This window comes from Cucumis melo, chromosome 11 (assembly GCF_025177605.1).
Source record: "Cucumis melo cultivar AY chromosome 11, USDA_Cmelo_AY_1.0, whole genome shotgun sequence".
In the NCBI taxonomy this organism is placed as follows: domain Eukaryota; kingdom Viridiplantae; phylum Streptophyta; class Magnoliopsida; order Cucurbitales; family Cucurbitaceae; genus Cucumis; species Cucumis melo.
The window spans coordinates 27,667,812-27,687,425 of record NC_066867.1 but is presented as its reverse complement, the minus strand read 5'-3'; the positions used below and the strand labels follow the sequence as shown (position 1 = coordinate 27,687,425).

The window sequence follows — 19,614 nt, the reverse complement described above, 5'->3', positions numbered from 1 at the left end:
CCCTTAAACAGTGTATACACTTTGATGTTAATCGATTTCTAAGTTTTTATTTGGTAACTATATATTTGAATGTACGTTATATATTTTAAATTTATATTTAATTAATTGAGGAATGTAATATCATTGAAAATTGTTCAATGCATTACAACCGTAGAAAGCATATGATTATTTTTAAAGAAAAAGATTACAATTGAAATTGACATAAACAAGAACAAGAATTAGATTATATATTCAGACGTGAATCTCAAAATATATCATACAATACAAGACACTAAAAAGAAAGAAGAATAAAAAAAAAAGGGTTGTTGTGGGCTGGTAAATAATTGCTTTACGATGATATATAGCATTGTATTGATAATGTTAGAAATGGGCAGAACCACGCCATGTTCATCAGCTTCTTTATCAATAGACGAATTAGGTTCAAAATACGAGCATCCATTAAGTAAATGGAAAGTTGGAATTTCAAATGAAATGGTAGGTCCAAACCAAACACTAACAATTCATTGCAAATAAAAGAAGATGATTTGTGTGAATACAATCTCAATGTTACGCAAAGTTTTGAATGGGAATTCAAGGAAAATTTGATATCAACCACTCTGTATTAGTGTATCCTCAACCTTCCTTTGAATTATCAGACTGCTTTTCAAGTATTTTGGGGAAAAAAGGGAGAATGACTTGCTTCAAGGTGTAATTTCAAGTATTGCAATTGAATTGATCCTAACCCTACCTTCCTCCTACCTTTTTCGTCGATCTCTTTAGTCTTACTATATTTGTGATATGTAACACTTATCTTGTTTTCTATTTTAATAAACAATATATATTATTATGCATCTTTTTTTTTGTTTTTTTATGGTATTAAATTCAAGAATGGTATATACCTAGCTCCATTTCATAATAAAAGGGGTAAGATAAAACTAAAAATAATAATAATAATAATAATAAATCAATACTTTCTATATGTGATATACAACAATAAACTTAAATGTATATCTATTTGATTCTATCACAGTGATAAAAACTTTGTTAATTTAAAAGAGTCGGAATTGAACAGGTAAAGAAAACAAATTTACGGTTTAATTCATCAATAATTAATAAGGTTTACTACCTTATTTGCATTTGCATTGATTCACATTTTTTATAAAAAACACTCACATTTATTACTCGGTAATTCCTGTTAAATCCCTGGCAGTCACCGTCATTATTATTGTGGGTAAGTGTATGGGCCATCCGGATAGGCCCAAAATGTGAAAAGCTGAAGTAAAATCCAGGGAGAAAAAGGACCCAAAGTTCCCTAATTTTCACAAACAACCAAACATTAACAATGGCATCATCCAAAAAATCAAGTACCGAAGCGAAGGGCAAAGAAGCGGGAACCTCAAAGCCAGCCCCCAAAGCCAAGACCCACAACAATGCCAGAAATTCCGACAAGGAAATCTCAAAGAAGAAGAAGAAGAAGAAGAAGATTAGCATTAGCACCAACAATGGCTCCGTCAAGGACAACGAGGCCTTAGCTGTTTCTCCTCCAGGCGGCTCAGCCTCTGAGGACGACGATGCCGCCGATGAAGACAAAGCCGAAACCACAAGTAGAAAACATAAGACCTCCAAATCGAAGAAAGTTAAACGGAACCATGCCAAGGAAGAAGATAATGGTTATGCCGAAGAAGAAGAAGAAGAAGCCGAGGAGAAGATTTATAAATTCCCTATGCATCGGATCAAGAAAATCATGAGGGATGAAAATTCTGATTTGCGTATTAATCAGGAAGCTTTGTTTCTCGTCAACAAAGCTTCGGTAAGCCTTTAAACACCATCACTAACGCACGCACGCACGCACCCAAAATTGCTCAATTTCAGCTCTATTGAAGAATTAGGTATTTTTCTTATGAAATTGGGTTTTCTGTGTCCGTTAACTTCTTAATTGTTGCAGGAGATGTTTCTTGTACAATTTTGCAAAGATGCATATGCATGCTGTGCTCAGGATCGCAAAAAGTCTCTTGCTTACAAGCATCTATGTAATGTTTCTGTTCTCTATTTTGATGCTCCTGTCTATTTTCCTTTGTTGTTATATGCTCCATGTTCATTTGCATATCTTGCATGGACTCATACGGTTTTGCCTTTGCTCTTCTTGTCAGTTTTCTATAATGAAAGTTAGACCTGTGAACATATTTTAAAAAGGTTAAAACTTGGATCTGAAAACAGTTGATTGGATTCCAGCTTCACTATCTTTCATGGTCATCATGACGGGGCTTTACCTTTTTATAATCTGAGCTTTTAGCATGATGGTCGTAGTAGTTTAACACGGATTGTGACCTTAGAATTAGGTTACTCCAATTACTTGGTCAAGGGACTTGAATTATGTGAGCAGTAATCTATCATACTACAGTGTTGTAGAGGATTGCCGACTTATATTATCATTGCAAAATTCTACAGCAGCTGAATCCAGCCTTTCGATAAATCATATCGTTAAGCTACATTATGTCTAGCTGGATGATTTACTCACCCTAACTATGTCTAGCGATAGGTTTCCAATAAATTCACATGTATGAGGAGGAATAATAAATAAGCAGTGGTAGCAAAGTTGATAAATTTGATACTTGAGATGGGTGTAAGTTGGTTGGGAAGGGGCACTGTAACTGTTATCAGGAGTCTTTCTTTTGGACAACTTCATGTTAGGTGGCAAGGGATAGGAAGATAGAGGATTGGAGAAGTACTTATTTGGGAGTCGAAAAAGGGGAAGGCAGTGTGAATCTATTGTGAAATTTCAATTTGGATCAGGAGAGAAAGAAAAACTTATTGATCTCTGTTAGGCCTCGAGTATTGAAGAAACCTGAGGAAGGGCATATTGGGAAAGGAAGGAAAAACAGTTACATTAATGAGGGGAGGTGGGATCCTGCATGTACTGATGTCAAAAGGCTGGTGCAGAGGGGAATAAGGCATTTGTGAAAAGGGCAGCTGATATTTTGATGGCGTTTATTCACTAGCGTGGAGGAGAAACAGCTCACTCCTGGAGGCCCTGAGTTTTCTTGATTCATTTACGTTGTTTGGCTATCTTTGCTTATCGTTCTATTTGGATTACTAGAGAGAAGGAAAACTTGTGCATCTATTCCTTTGTTTTCTTCTGTTAACCACTAATAGATGGCAAATTCAAATCTCTCTCATCTGGCTAGACAATTTTAACCAGACGATGCTGAAATTTTGATAAGTCTTCCGTTTTACTTATTGTTTCATTGTATCTGCTATTACTGTTAGTTTCAAATGTGAGAATTCAAAGGATACTTCTTTTTTTTGTTGATTGACCACATTTTGATGGTGGGGAATGTGGGAGGTTGGAAAGGAAAAAAAGAGGTCTTTTCTTCTACCCCGACCAGAGTAACCTATCTAGTTATGAAAATATGAATGTCGGATCTGATAGCTCTGGAACCATAGAGCTCTCTTCTATTAAAATTGGGAGAGGAAAAAGTAAACCCTGGTTCTTCAAGTCCAAAATAACTCGGAATCAAAACATGTATGCATTGAAAATGAAATATTCATTATGAATCTCCATTTTTTGTGTTTCTTTTTTGAGCATCATTGAGTTTCGAGGCATGTACAGTTTTCAAAATGTCAAATCAAGTGTATCCAACAAAACTGTCGTACTGAGGTTAGACCAATGGTAATTGGCATATAATTCCTCCCTTTGAGATTGGAGGTTTAATCTTCCATCCCCTACAATTATTGTACTTAACAAATGAATATACCATAATACTTCCTCCCATAGATCAATGTTTATCCTGCTTGAAATCAAAACTATACAATTTGCTTCCTTGCAATTACCAAACCATTACTTTAGATTTATTTTCTTGGAAGTAATAGTAAGATTCTCCTTTGTTGTTGCAGCATCAGTAGTTTCCAAAAGGAAGAGATACGACTTTCTTTCAGGTATATACACGTGCCTATTACATAATGCTTAAATACTGCTATTATTAGAATGACGCTTCATCTCTAAACCGAAAGACAGCCTTATAAAACGTCACAAATGTTCTTTTCCATCTCCAGATTTTGTTCCAGAGAAGTTAAAATTCGAAGACGCCTTAAAGGAAAGAAGCATGGCAGAATCAGGAAAGGACTAAGCTTCTCGATATTTTATTTTGAACACTTCATCTTGTTCTATGGATGTGTTATATATTTAGGTATCGTTCTTGTCATGTATTGAATCCTAGGAAGTTAGATACAACATACAACATACATTTTTTTTAAACTACGTACCTGTAACATGTTTATTGACATCTTAAATCTAATCTAACATTCATTCTAACACGATTATTCTTCTATGCATTTATTGAACTAAAAGTACTCTCTCTCTCTCTCTCTATACATGATTTATGCCAAAAAAGTAATCAGGCAAGTCTGCCATATTTTGACTATTAATTCTGTTATTCTACGAAAACATTTGCCATTTTAAACACTATTTGTGTTTGGTTACGCATCCTGCCTTTTCTTATTGATGTTGAGTTGAAAGTTCATTCATGTTCCAATTTCTTGTGTTCTTTAAAGGGAAAAAAATGTGCCATAATTATTTAAAAAAAGTACCTTTTTTATCCTTCATTTTTAAGGTTAAGTGTGTTTGCATAATTTGTTTTTGAAAACTAACTTTTTAATTTCTGAGTTTTCAGAAATAGGTGCATTAGGTCCATAAATTTTCAAAATGTAATTTTAAATAGCAATTTTTAGACTCATTCGATTAAAAAGTTGCATTTTGAATGTTTAGGAATGGATTTTAAGCCTACGTTTTGAATAGAAATTCATGGAGCAAAGCAAAACTAGGAACTAAAAATGGTTTTTCAAAATTATATCATGCGACTACCAATTTTATTCTCCGGTGAGGATAAACTTCATGCCAACCTTGATTTTATTACTTTTATGTTAAATTAGATGAATTTTAGTGAAAATTGAACATGTAGCAGCAAGTGTTTAAAAAACAAGTTAAAAGTTCAATGAAATTGAAAGTTTTATAAGTTCAATTTCCTTTCATGTAATCATTGTTGTTCCAAATCTATTTACTCCAAAAGAACCATTATATATATATGTATATATTTGACTTCCCCCAACAACAAATTTACAAACCTCAATAAAGCAAAATGAAAAAAGGGGATATAAATTTTACAATAAACCCATGAAATGAAATTATACACAAAGCTGAAAAGATCATCAAAGTCCAGAGTATTGAAGTTGATAGCTCCTTCTCCATATTTACTATCATCCCATATTTCAACCAATGAAAAAATAACCTCTTAAACCAACTCAACTCAATATGCTGCACAAACATGCCAAGTTTTAGCAAAGAATCACAATTTTTTTTCTCATCACATTTGTTAATTTCTCTACATTATTTAGAGGGACATTAAAAGAGAACTCACTTGTACAAGTAAGAAGCAATTCCAAGAATTACACAGAGAAGAATGATATCAATGCAGAAGTTTTGACTAGTTCTCACCTTTAAATTCAAAACCAAATATAACAATTAAGTTCAAAGTATTTGCAAATATAGTACGGTGTAAAATAATTTGTAAATATAACAAAGTTTAGGTTTAGTTCTCAAAGTTTATCACTAGTAGAAATCTATCTTCAATGATAGACTTTTGTTATATTTGCAATTCTTTATAAACAATTTGATGTAGTAAAATTACAACTCGTTTGCATGACAATATCAGTTTTACCTCATAAAGTGTTTCCTTGAGCCTAACATTGGTATTTTTAATCTCATCAGTCACCTTGTCCACCTGTATTTGTAGTTAAAAACACAACCAGTTAAGATTAAGAGACTCTAATCTTCACCAAACAAATAATCTAAAACTATACCTTTGAGTCAATCTCCTCGATTAATGGAACTTGTCTGTCCAATTCCTGGTCAAGTATAAAATCAATTAGCTAGACGGTGACTCCCAACACAAAGTAATTAACCACTCAATTTGTATATCTTTTCTAGCAAGTTTAATCCTCAATCAACTCAAAATTTTAAGCTATTGGGTTATAAAGATGTTTACCTCATTCATATCATGAGCCAGATTTTTCAGCATGTCCAAACCTTCGGATATGACATCGAGACCTTGGTCCTACAGAAATCATTACCAAACCGATAAATCACTGGATTAGTACATTAAAAAGATTAGATTTGCTCTAAGTTTAACTCTTCTATTCATGTTTGATAGTTTATGAGTTGAGTCTGTTGCAATTTAAAATGAGGTTTGGAACTAATTCTTCTAACAAAAGCGGTAAAGAAACTCACATGCCTGTTTCATCTTCCGCATTTCATACTCATTTCGAAATTGACTTGATTCTTCACTTTGCTGGAAATACTCGCTCTCGAAGTTTCCATCTAAACTCGAGTCGTAAACAATCAAATCCAAACAACAAACACGCTTCTCGTTTTTTACTAATTTAAAAAGAAAATAGAAAATGTGAAAACCTGATGATGAATCAAACTTGATATTGTTAAATGAGGAGGAGGAGCCCCATCCTCCAGAATGTTTGGCTCCTGAGGTTTTCCCATCTGGTATGGCTTTAATCTTCTCTTCAAGTGCAAGAACAAGATCATCTCTGACCTCCAGCTCTTCTTTTGGAACCCCTTTAACCTGTATTCATTATACATAAACAAAACAACCATATTCAGTTGGGTTTTGGCAAAATACTTGAAGAGTATTTGTTCCATAACGGAAAAGTTTTAAAAAGTTGTGAGATCCCAACTTATTTAGATAGAATACTTTTTTGGATGAGCTAATTCAATGTATTTCCTTTTTGCTAGAGTGCGAGTGGGGTGAAGGTGTGAGATAAAAAGGTTTCAAATGAGTGACCTCCTACATTTTCTGTCGGAGGTGATTTTCCACCATTTTTGTAGTTTTAGACGTAAATGTGTGTGTTTCCTAGTTTTATTCTTTTCCTTGGTTATTTGGTAGAGAATTGAAATTTTTGTTTTATGTTTTTATATTCACTAAATTCAGATTTTGTTTCCAAATGCTTTTGAATTAAATGATCAAATAATGTAAGTTCTTAAAACATTTTTTTTTTTGTTTTATGTTTTGAATTTTTGTTTTCTGTCGGAGCTAATTCATGTTCGTTTTTGTTATATTCAAATTTTGAATTTTGAATTATAGATTATATTGAATAAGGATAAAAAAATTCATAAATATTATATTATCAACTCAATTCATTATTATAGTCAAAGTGAAATCAACTAGGCGGTAAGTGACATGACGTTAATATACAACATTACAAATAATAATTATAACATAAATCATATTTATAAATAAATCGATAATAATTTATTTTCAATTAAATGTTTAAAATGTTGTGTTTAATATATATATATATATATATATATATTTTCTTTTGACTATTTGATATTTAGTTGAAATTTGAATTTCAATAGTTAAAATTTATGAAATAAAAGTTGAATCCTAAAAATTTTAATATAAAAGAGGCCTTAGTTTCTCAATTAATATCAAGTTTGTCCTAAAAAACACATTCATGGAAAACGAAAGAACAAAGAAGAAGAAAAGACAAAGCCCTAAAATAACAATAAACAAAACAGTAGTGGGGGAAAAACTCACCTTCTTGTGAGCCAATTTACGAAGCTTAGGGACTTCATCCATCAATCGAGCCTTCTTCCGTCGAACCTCAGCGTTCATCGCAACAGCAGCAGCCCTATTCGTCTCAGTTGAAGCAGCCTCAGATTTCTAACATGAAATCAATGCCTTTAAATTTCAATAGGAAGGATATAATAATAATAATAAACCACAACAACAATAAGAGAAGGTTAATGAAGAAGAAGAAGAAGAAGAAGAAGAAGAGGAAACCTGAAGAGCGGCGTGGATTTCGTGTTCGACGGCGGCGAAGAGGCGAGCGAAGGCATCATCACCATAAGCATTGAGCTCACGCTGTTTCACGACATCATACTTTTCGTATTTCTTGCAAATGGAATCGACTCGGAAGATGATGTCGATTACAGTCATCTTGATTTGGGATGGAGAAGATTGAAGAAGCAGAATACAAAAATGGGTTCAACATCATTTCTTGTTTGTTTCTTCCTTTCTTTCTCAGACGTTCACCGTACAAAGCGCTTACGAAGCGAAGATGGAGGACTAACCATATTTAAAAATAGAGAGAACTAATTTCTTCCTCTTTTTAGTTTTTGGAAACAGCTAAAAATTACGTGAGATTTGAAAAAAATATATAGACTCTAATATCCATGTTAATCATCACCCAAATATCATCCAAAAATCTCCAAACATTCGACAGAATCACAAGGTTGATACCTTTTACTTATTTACATCTCGGTTCTCGATCTAACTTGACAGAAACTAGACTCAAGATGCAAACTTTTGGGGTAACTCTGCCGATTTCTTCATTTGGTACATGAAGAAGTTTTAATTTGACTATTTCTGTCTCTATATTTTAGTTTTACGAACACCGTTTTTATTTGCTACATTAATTACACTTTTTTAGTGTTACTAATTTTAATTCTAGTATTTGAATTGTTTGATGCTAGAGACTAATATTTGAAAATACAAATATTAAATGGTTACATACTAAATTTTATTGGTTAAACTTTTAATTGATTAAATTGTTGCAAACTAAAGTTTGAAATTAAAGGGTGAGACCTCACGTAAGAACCCAATTCTTAATGATTTGAAATATAAAATAGCATATTTAAATAAATGGAATGGAAAAAGTTATATTTTCGGTCTCTCTTCCTGGAAAGATTGGACCCAAAAAAACCCTCAACCCAACCAATGTTATTCAATGCATCCATGAGACCTATAGGACAGAAAAATCTTCCCAAATAAAATAATTTTCAACCCCTTTTCATTTCCTTAAGGAATACGAAAGACCAACACATTTCTTACAAGATATGCCAGTAACCGCTATATTTGTTAAGTGCATCTAAAAAAAGGGTAAATTAAGTTTGAGCCCCTGCATCCTGCAGTTGTAAACTCTTAAATTGAGATTGAGATAAAACAATTTCTCAGGTTTTCTTAGTTGCTAAAGATATTCAGACAGTGGCTGAATTAATTGAATCCTAAGGAGGAAGGAAAAGTTTAATTCAATAATCTGTCGTGTATAAGTAGCTGGTTGTGGATTCAAATATACTCGATCCCAACAATTGGGTAAGCAAAAACATTAAACTGATACAAAAACATTATTCTCATAAATCTAAACTATTTCCTTCGCCCAATGTAGCGTAAAATGAAGTTAGAATATGAACTTTGTCAGTCACAATCACACAACTATACCTTAACAAACAAATGAAACAAAATTTCAAATAACAGATTTCTTCCACTTGCCATCATTCAATACAAAAGACCTTTCGTTAGACAATCTATTTCTATTGCTATTTCTATGTGTCTTAACTTTTCAAAGATCCACCCAACCCATTGTTCCAAATGGATTGTTATTTCTTACTAAATAACGACTTCAGCAACAAAAAAGAAAAAGAGATCCACACTCTCAAGTATCCAAAGTTTGCAGCCTACAATTCCAATTAATGGAGCTCCATCAAGGTAATCACGGATCGTAGAAGCAGCAAACAAGAAATAGACAAGTTGAAGCAACAAACAGCTGAATCTCAACAATCGTGGGAGCAAAACCACTTCGAGACGCGACATACAATAGACAGGTTCATTTACTCAATCTAAAACCATGGACTCAACATAGACTACTTAGTCTTCAATACATATATGTTCCTCACGAACTGGAGCAACAAAAGCTGCTTCTCAATAGATCGTGGCAGCCAAACCACTCTGAGATGCGACTTACAATAGACTTGTTTACTTACAATATCTAGAACCAAAATGATGATATGGATTACTTGATCTTCCATAGAAATGTCTCGCCGAATTGGAGCGTTGCAACTTACACATAAACAAGTTTCTTCAATCAATCCAAGACCAAAACGGACGGAGTCAAATTATCCATCCTCTAAGCTAAATACCTTAACCTTCTTAACAATAGATGCCTTCATGCACACTTTCCACTTCACTCACTTGTAAAAGGCAAATGATAAAAAGGTAAAAACAAGAAATCCACAAAACAAAAGAAGCTTTTTTTTTTTTAATGAAGTCTGATTCTATCTTCTCAACTTTAATTCTAAGTAGAAATGACAAAATCAAACATCAACTTTAATAAACGAATCTAATGTGTGAGTATCCATCCGAAAACGTACAAAGTTTAACTGCTAATAAAGAAGAAACCGTATATAGAATCCCCACTAACTCATCCAAATCAAAATCTAGAAGAAACAGCTAATCTTCATACCATATAAAAGCACAACTTTGAGTGAGAAATAGAATAAACTCAATACCGAGACGAAAAAGAAGAAACCCTGCAATCCGCATCATTCACAAGAACTAGATTGATCTAAAGAGAAATTATCAGCTAAAGAACGATCTTGCTACCTTTGATACGTCCACAACAGTGATGGAATTGAAAACTCAAAAAAGTACAACAACGATTGTGAAATTTACAGAGATACTTGAACATTTAATCTAGGAAATGAAAAGATCGGGAAGGGAAAAAGCACGGTAAACAAAATGAGCATAGAATTAAACTCCAGCGGCGGATCGTGCACGGTAGAGCTTACCAAAGACGTGGAGGCCGGTGACGAAGCCGATGAAGCAGAGGCTCATGACGAGGACGACAGTGGGAGAAATCTTTAAGCCTGGAGCATCGTCAGTGTAGAATCTCAGCATGTTTCCGCCGCCGCTTGATCCGCCGCCTACGAGTCCAGTAGAGGCGGTGGCAGAAGTAGAGCCGGGACGGCGGCGGCGGAGGCCAGCTGTGGCCGCCGCAGAGCCGCGAGGAGCGACAACGCCAGGTCTAGCGGTAGAGCCAGAGGAGGTTGAGGATTGGGATTGAGAAGCGCCTCTTGCCATGGATTTGGGAATCGGAGAAGATGATCGGAAGTATGTGAATTTGGGAGAAAAATCGGATCGGTGGGAAATTAAAAAAAAAAAGAAAAGAAAAGAAAAAAAAACGAGAACGAGAAAGCCTAAAAAGACTATTGAACACTGAATATTGAATAAGAGTGAATATTTCACCAAAATCATATTATTAATTTAATTATTATCAAATATAATAAAAAAAACTTTAAAAATTTTTGACAAATTTTACGATATTTTATAAATAGTTTGAATTTATATTCTATTTGAATTTTCGAATTTTATAATTTAGAAAATTAAATTTTAAATCTATATATTTTTTAAATGATTCTCTTTAGAATATAGAAATTTAAATCGATATATTTGCTTAATAAGACTTTATGAACTATAATAAGAAGAATAAATCATGTATGTGAGATTTTTTCTGCAAATTGGAGTAGCTTTGTAATACTAATTATTAATTAAAAAATAGTAATTTACATTAAAAATGGGGAAGCAATGAATTGAAATCTGAACTAAATATTCAGTTGGATTTTTTTAATGAATAAATAATAAGATTATCACTATAAGTATCTTTAAAATTTTAATCTTCTCAAACAAGATCTTGTCATATTTTGAATTCAAAATCTTTATTCTCAGCTTAACTTGATTTTTAGTTGGACTAGAAAAATAAATAAAACGTTACGTTGATACGACAAATTAGATATGAAGGGTTAATTTTAATATAATTACATTGTTCTACTTCATCTTTTTTTATTCTTCCTATGCTAAAACTTGGATAATTGCACTAAAGATAAGTGCAGTCGAGATGAATTATCTCAACTCGAATCAACCTAATGCCTATAATTATAGCTCATTATTATTATGACGACGATGATAATTTATTTCACAAAAATCTCAAATTGGAGTTTACACAAAACGACGCAAGTAATTTACATTTAGTTACTCGATGAGGAATCAGTACTAATTAAACTATTTATTAGCCTTTTACAAAAACATCACAAGATTAGTAATTATTGCATAAACACTCCGCCTAATACGACGCTTCAATTCACCACCGCAGGCAACTGACGGCCGCCATCTCCGCCGCGAATTGATGAGCCGTGCAAGGCCCGAAGACGGCGCTTGGTCCGCTCGCGTGGATCGGTCGGCTCCCCGTCGCCAACGTAGTGAACTACAGCCACCGTGAGAAGAAGAACTCCCAAACACAAAACCGCATAGCAATGACGCCCCAATCTTCCGAGAATCGCCGCCAGCGCAGTCTCCGCCTCCATTAATTTTTCTTTGCTCCGGTAAGGAAATTTTGGGAGTGGAAAAGAGAGTATATGAAGAGAGATGGAGAAAACAAGGGGTGAAGAAGATTAGGGGATTAGGGTTTGGGGAAAAGGAAGAAAAACGGAGTAATGATTGAGAAATGGATAGGGATGATGAATTGAAAAGAGGGATTGTCATTACTGTGTGCTATGGGCGTTTGTTTGGTGGGTCTCACAATTGCTTTGAATTTCTTTAGATTCCCAAAAATGCCAATGCCCATAGCCCATACCTTCTCAATAAATATCTCAAGATATTAGCATACGTTCAGGCTGTCCCTCAACTTTCTCGTCTTTATATAATATATATAAAAAAAATACTTAATTATTAATATTTATCATTAGCTTAGTAATTATTTTGATTGTCAGCCCTCCTTCTCATCTGAGTTCAAATCCTACTTATGTAGTTTATTTTTCTTTTAGCCTTCCGTCAATATATTTTTTAGATTCGTCATTTCTCCTATCCTTCCCAAAATCAGATAATCCATTCTCTCCATTTTAATGCCGCTAAAAATAATTATTTTTAAATATAGTAAAATAAATCAAAATATTTATGAGAAGATATCAATAAATTAAAATCTCCAGATTTATTAAACACAAGTAAAAACCATAAGGTTAAATATGTAATTTAACTAGTAGACTTACCATATATTTCATTTTCATAACCAAATTCCAAAAGTTATTACTAAAGTACTATGTGAATTACAATTACACCTTTACATTTTTAATACTCATAATTGAGTTCCTAAATTTTTAAATGTATTAAAATTGGATCATCATATTTATAATACTTGTAAAAATTTAATTTATAAATTATAAAATTTGAATCTCCAAACTTATATATAACTTGTATATTTTATAAAACTATGTCTAATTTTGAACGTTAGGATGAATTTGAGAAATTAATTTTAAAATTTAAAACTTTAAAACATAATTACATCTGACCCTACTTCTTCTTCCTTTTTTTTTTTTTTTTTGTTTAAGTGGTTCAAAAATTATTAAATTACGAAATTGATGCTCACAACAATTATTGAAGTTTGTGTCTGACAATAAAGTAAATTATTTAATGTTAATAATGATATAGGTCAGTTCGCCATTCCTATGGTCCAATTTTTCTTTTTTTAATTTTTAATTTCTAAGCTACATAATATGAATTTGTTGTTCAAATTTCTTCTCACTTTCTAATGATGATAGGTCTAAATGCCTTTGTAGAATTCTCCATCTTTCTTAAATGTTTTCTTTAGACAAAGTGGTTCTTTTAACTGTAGTTGTTTTTCAGTTTGCCTCAAAAAATTAAATTAAATTTTCTATATAAATTATAACAAACCTAAATCTCATTGTCATGCATTGATTATTTGGTTCAATTTTTATTTTTATTTTTAAGAATCAATCCAAACAAAATATCTTCAACAAATTAAAGGATGGCTCACATTGACACTATGAATCAAAAGATTAATCGGGAATTTAAGTCTAAATCCATGTCAAAGTGGTCCATGTAATTATAAAAAGCAAAGCAAATGTAAAAGGTATCCCCGAAAACTAGAAAAGATAAAGACTTTGTCGGAGTTAGCGGGATCGTTGTTGAGTTTGTGAAGTTAAGCGAGTTGACCCATATCGTCTTTTTTGGTTAGTGTGAGTGTGGTGCAAATAGGATGGCATATTGCTTGGCCTATGCTGCTATGTTGTATGACAATTGAATTGGTTTGTTTATTGCAAGTTCTTTTTCTAGTTTTAAAGATGCGACTAGGTTTTTTTTGGTATCATTTTGGATTCACACTTCTCGACCTTTATTGGAAAGTTCCATGGTTGTGGTTAGTTTCTTTAAATGAATAATTGACTATTTTTTAATTAAAAAAAAAACAAAAACTAAAAATGTCTCTTTCATTTACATCAACCAACAATAAAGTGTATAAATACACAAAGAAAAAAAAAGCTCTATTTCTATATCTTTCCTCTTTTAAGTATACCAAAACCCCAACCTCACCCCAAATGATGTGATAATAATTTACAAAACAATGCAACAACAAAAAATTGCATCATTTCAAAAAGAATAACTCCAATCATTGACGGTCAAGATTGAATCTCACCCCAATAACAACAATTAAAAAAAAAGTTAAATTAGCCTCATAGTCTATCAACTCTTCTATCGAATGAGAATTCATTAGACCCCACGTCAATTTGGTGTTGCTCAATATTTATTGGGTTCATCGATTGAGTCGTCCGATCGGGTTGAGGCGAATCAACATCGGCATCAAGATCACCGGCCTCCACGTCGCGGTGATGGTTGGAAATGGAGCCGTCGCCAGGATGGGGACGACGGTGGAAGTGGTGGGAAGGGGAAGGGGAATCAGGGTCCCATTGATCGGTGTCGAAATTGGATCTTCTAGGAGACGTATGGACGCTGTCTAATTCGCTTCGATAGTGGCGAAGAAGGTGGACCGGTGACAAGTGGTGAGAGGGGGTGGCAGGACGGCTCGACATCGGCGTCATTGAGCCGCGATTTTGTTTTATGTGTTTACGAGCCGTGTGGTGCCAATTTCTCAATGCCGTCGCTACTCTTTCATTGAAAATCGTAGGCTTCATCGTCGAACCCATCTTCATTGAAAAATTAAATTAGAGTTAATGATATATAATTGAATGAAATTTATCTTATATAGTTTTAAGATGTAATGAACTTTTTGGAGTTTACTATACCTGTGTGACTAGAGCATAGAGTGGCAATGTGACGTAACTGCAAAGGATTTGAACGAGGACTCTGTTGCAATAATCCAATAGTATAATCACTTTATTGTAATTTATACAAATTAAAGCAGGTAAGTTGATTGTCTATACCACCACACTACATAATTAATAACCAACTACTTGTTCCAAACTCTTGGTAATTGTGTCACATTTTTATAACCTTATTACTATTATATATACACGAATTACTCTATCTAATTTATACATGAGATGTAGTTTTATCTTTGAAAAAAAAAAGGTGGAATATTTGTGACATGAGACTATAATTTAAAAAATGAGTGGAATATGGTTGTTTACATATAAATGTAACGCTGTAAATGAAATAAAAATAAACATGTTGGGTGGTTAGTGAAATTACCCCATCGTTATTCTGATGACCAAATCCTCGGTGTGTTCATGGAAACAAGATTTCATCCCAAACTCTTTCTGTAAAATTTGAAAAAGAATTAAAATGTGAAGAAAAGAGAGAGAAGAATATTTAGAAAAAGAAGAAGGAAAAGGGAAAATATACCCAAGTCCAAGCAAAAAAGGCAAGCTGAAAAGCATTCTGGAAGAGGACAAAATTGATAAGGTAAAGAATAAGACGAGGGCGATTGAACCAAAAGAGGTCATCCCCCGGCTCTACCACCGGTACTCCTTTCACCACTTCTCCTCTTTCTTGTATCCTCAGCGCCATCTTCGTTATTATCACTTGCAACTTTGTCCCCACCAATAACACTATCTGCATATATACACCATTTTTATTTACAGTTTCAAAATGAGTTTTTTAATGAAAACAAAAAAATGAATTTCTCTTACAATTAATGGAACAAAGGGTAGCCATAGATAAGCCCTCCACCCTGCCAAACAAACAAATTAACAGTCATTATTATAATAATTCAATTACCTAAGCTTGATTAAGTCATGATTAATTATGATTTATCCACTCACCGTTGGTGTTGAAAAGTAGGAAGAGGACAGCAAAGAACCATATCGGAGGGCTGTTAATCAATTAAAGCTGTGAGGGTTAGGGAATAATGTAAATAAGTACAAATTAATGAAGAGAGGCTGAATTATTGGTAACATATGTTTACCTGATGCTGACCACCACCTTGAAATCTTCTTCAAGAGATCGTTTTATGTATTTTTGAAAGTCAAATTTCTGATCGCTGTGGGGTGCCAGATGTGCCTATGGAATATTCATATCATATCATGTATTGCTTTAAAAAAAACCTCAAATTTTTATATCACAATCATATATTTAAAAACAATCGAACTAACCATGACGAAACCATGTCTTAAGGTCAAGTAATCAACCTTTGGAACCGACCTAACGAATTGTCTGAAGAAACAAACCTATCCACACAAGAAAAAGAAAAGTTTCATTAATTAGTCTGCAACCAACAAAGAAATAAAGAGAAGACAGGAGAGATCAAAGAAAGAGTTCCAATAATTCTTTTGACTTTTTATGTAATAATAATTAATATGCACTGATTGATCTCCTCCAAATTTTATTACTATCAGTAGTATGGGAAAATCATGAGCCAATCAATAATTAATGATTAGAAGCCACATGCATACGCTAAGTTAAAAGACATTGACAGGCAAGCAAGAATTTTGGTTAATAACCATAAAAAAAAAAAGTCAATATCCCAAAACCATTCCTACCTTATGTTCCATCAATTTTATAATTATGTGGACAAAATATAAACTTTGGTATATGAAATTTTATAACACATATTATAAAACTACATCCATATAAATTCCATATAACATAGACTACAAGTGTATCATAATTTTTTTTTTTTTCAATTGAAGGGAATGACCAAGTTCAATTGGAATCGACGGGAGAAAAAAATTAATTTTTTTTAATAAAAACACTCGTTTTTATTTATTAAATATTTTTTATAAAAATTTTTAATTTTAAAAGTTATTTTGAATGGTTGAAATTTACTTTTAAATTAAACACTTAAAATATTTTTCAAAAACACAATAAAAATTTAAATACTAATCGGTCAATATACTTTTAAGATTGTACTTATTTTGATTTCAAAATACTTTAGTCTATTTTGAGTATAAAAAATGACTATCTTGAATCATTCGTTTTATTTTTAAAACATTAAAATAGACATCTTTCTAAAACTCAATGATGTAGCCAAAATTAAGAATATAAGTATGAAAATAAAATAAAAATCACATATGAAAGCAATATTTAAACATTAAAATGAAAGAACAAAAGGTAGGCGGCGAAGGCCGTAAACAAAGAAACGTGAAAGGATAAGAAAAATCTGTCCCCTAAAAAGCCAAGAGAAATACGTAAACAGAGGAAATAACGCTAAAAGAATTATTAATATAACTTAATGGTTCAAAACACGTTCAATGACGACGCTACGTTTTAAAATCCCAACGCCCACAAAAATTGGTCATACGAAAAAAGCAAAAAAAAAAAAAAAAAAGAAAAAAAAAGGAAAATAGGAGTACTTAATAGTAATTTTCCAAAACTATGGGTAGTAAATTGCAAAGATACTTAAAAAAAGGGAACCACGTGGTCATGGTCATGGTCATGGCCCCTAATCTAATAAACCAAAGTCTAACGTCACAAAGTCTTTCAGGTTAATTAATGCTTCGATTAATTAAAAACATAATGTAAAGAGAGAGAGAGAGAGAGAGAGAGAGAGAGAGAGAGAGATTGAACTAACAATCCATATGAGGAAAGGGGATTTTGTCCAAAAGCTTAAATGTCTTCTCCCAAACGACGTGTCTCTTGCAAATCGAAACCGTTCCGGATCTGTTGTGTTTGAACACAATCAATCATTAACATAAATACTACTTAGCTTATTCTACATTTTAAGTTCTTGTTCGTAATAAAAAGAAGAAATATTTTGATTATTATTTACCGTGTGAGAATTGGTACTCCACTGTTCTAGTCTCTTTCTCCCATGACTTCCAACTTCTCATCTATTTTCATTTAAATTTTGAAAACCCCTATTAGAAAAGAAATATATACACACACATACATAAAAAAGAAAATGAAAATAGAAATGAAATTAATTACCTTGGCATTGCCCAGAGCTAAAGTTAGAACACAATACAAAACATGGAAAACGGCCAATACGAAGATGAATATATGTAGCTGATGAATACCCCCTTCCGATACAAATGGAACTTTACCCTGTCGTATTTAAATTACACCACCATTAAAATTATTCCATACTTTAAACAAAATATAATTCAATTTTTGGTTGTGGGATGTAGAGAGAAGTAGATTCAATTCAAAGCCGATCCACTTTTCAAACCGGACGTGTCGTTTTCGTAATCAAATACTTTTTTGTAAATCAACATTTGTTTAACTAATTAATAATTAATGAATCTCTCGGCTTAGTTGGTTGGTATAATTAAATAATTGTACATACCTTGGCAGCACATTTGTCGGTACCACCGGCAGCCGCGAGGGAACGGCGGAAGGTGGCGTTGACATGATGGGAGACCGTCGCGAGAAGTTTCCGACGATTGTGGTCGGAATCGACCAGGTCGGCTTCTTTAGTTAATTCCTCTTCTCTTTGAGGACTACATGGATGCCACGTGGCTGCCACGTCTGGTGGTATACAAACATTTGTGATTAGGCTTTGTCCCACCGTCAGCAGCAGCGATATGAATCCCAACAGCATCAGTTCTGCCATTTCATCGTGTTATCAAATCTTCATTATTATATTTTCCGATCCTAGTAAAGTGAAGTCTGGAGAATAAATAATAAATACCTGATTTGATCTTCTCTAGAGCTTCGTAAAGAGCTCGTTTGTGTTTCTTCTTTAGCCACTAAAATCCAATTTTGAAAAAGTGAGACCAAAAAAGGAAGAAGAAGAAGAAGAAAAGGAAATAATGGGATTTGAAGTGATGAAACGATGCCGTATTTGGGTTTGGGTGTACCTTTCCGATGAGATGGAGAATGTGTTCGATGATAATAGAAATCAGAACCAAAACAAAGCAGACGGCGGCGACGGCCCATGTCGGCGTCTCTTCCAAGGACCTTCCGGCGCCACCTCCGGCCATGAAAAATTTCGAGAGAGAGAAGAAGAAGAAGAAATGTTAAAGGGGGTTAATTAGGAGAGAGTTATGTATGTATTTGAAGAGAGAAAAAGGGACATAAAGAAAAATATAAAATTTTAGGGAAGGTTGGAAGTGTAAGGCGATGACTTTGACTTTAGAACGCGTGGGAAACAAACAGGGAGAAGAGAATGGAAGATTCCTCCTTTCATACCACACTCTTTATATTTTATTACTGTTACTAAAAAAACATCTTTTTTAGTCTTTTGAGTTCTTACCTCCACATTAATTTATCAACTCTATCTACCCAATCTAATCACTCATGAGTTTCAAAATCTTACGCACTTTACTCCTTTAATTTTGAATCTCTAATATTAAATTATAACAAAAATTGATTTAATCGTAATAAAACTTCATTAACCGACAATATAATAAACTTTAATTACAAACACAGTTAGATGATTTTCATTATCGTCTATACTTAATTGTTGATCTATTACACGTTTCCATCGATTAGGTAAATATGATCTTAGTTTTAAAACGTTACAATTTTATTTTTAGTCCATTTATTTCAAGATTTACATATTTAATCTCGAAAATTTTCTTAAACAAATTATTAAGTCAACAAA

The 19,614-nt window shown here is 32.9% G+C and overlaps 4 protein-coding genes across 5 annotated transcripts; 1 reads left to right on the top strand and 3 right to left on the bottom strand.

Moving 5' to 3' along the window:
- Positions 1-1,298: 1,298 nt before the first annotated feature.
- LOC103501940 (DNA polymerase II subunit B3-1) lies at positions 1,299-4,293 on the top strand. Its single transcript, XM_008465711.3, has 4 exons — positions 1,299-1,789; positions 1,925-2,009; positions 3,874-3,915; positions 4,033-4,293. The coding sequence occupies exons 1-4, from the start codon at positions 1,322-1,324 to the stop codon at positions 4,104-4,106; spliced, it is 669 nt and encodes a 222-aa protein (XP_008463933.2). The 5' UTR covers positions 1,299-1,321; the 3' UTR covers positions 4,107-4,293.
- Positions 4,294-4,949: 656 nt separating this feature from the next.
- LOC103501939 (syntaxin-71) lies at positions 4,950-8,461 on the bottom strand. 2 transcript variants are annotated; one of them, XM_008465709.3, is made up of 9 exons: positions 7,830-8,450; positions 7,584-7,709; positions 6,443-6,608; positions 6,267-6,352; positions 6,021-6,089; positions 5,836-5,880; positions 5,694-5,756; positions 5,394-5,470; positions 4,950-5,290 (listed from the first exon to the last, which is right to left on the bottom strand). In XM_008465709.3, the coding sequence occupies exons 1-9, from the start codon at positions 7,983-7,985 to the stop codon at positions 5,278-5,280; spliced, it is 801 nt and encodes a 266-aa protein (XP_008463931.1). In that variant the 5' UTR covers positions 7,986-8,450; the 3' UTR covers positions 4,950-5,277. The 2 variants fall into 2 exon arrangements, with proteins under 2 accessions (XP_008463931.1, XP_008463930.1); XM_008465708.3 differs by lacking the exon at positions 5,394-5,470 and having other exon boundaries at positions 4,976-5,290; positions 7,830-8,461.
- Positions 8,462-10,400: 1,939 nt separating this feature from the next.
- LOC103501938 (protein transport protein Sec61 subunit beta) lies at positions 10,401-11,064 on the bottom strand. Its single transcript, XM_008465707.3, has one exon. It carries the CDS (start codon positions 10,902-10,904, stop codon positions 10,575-10,577), a length of 330 nt encoding a protein of 109 aa, XP_008463929.1. The 5' UTR covers positions 10,905-11,064; the 3' UTR covers positions 10,401-10,574.
- A 3,018-nt stretch (positions 11,065-14,082) lies between these two features.
- On the bottom strand, positions 14,083-19,085 carry LOC103501936 (MLO-like protein 6). The gene is made up of 14 exons (XM_008465702.3): positions 18,869-19,085; positions 18,700-18,757; positions 18,355-18,614; positions 17,997-18,113; positions 17,839-17,899; positions 17,641-17,729; positions 16,223-16,297; positions 16,036-16,130; positions 15,893-15,942; positions 15,761-15,801; positions 15,474-15,683; positions 15,321-15,388; positions 14,915-14,975; positions 14,083-14,815 (listed from the first exon to the last, which is right to left on the bottom strand). Exons 1-14 carry the CDS (start codon positions 18,989-18,991, stop codon positions 14,345-14,347), a joined length of 1,779 nt encoding a protein of 592 aa, XP_008463924.2. The 5' UTR covers positions 18,992-19,085; the 3' UTR covers positions 14,083-14,344.
- Positions 19,086-19,614: the final 529 nt, after the last annotated feature.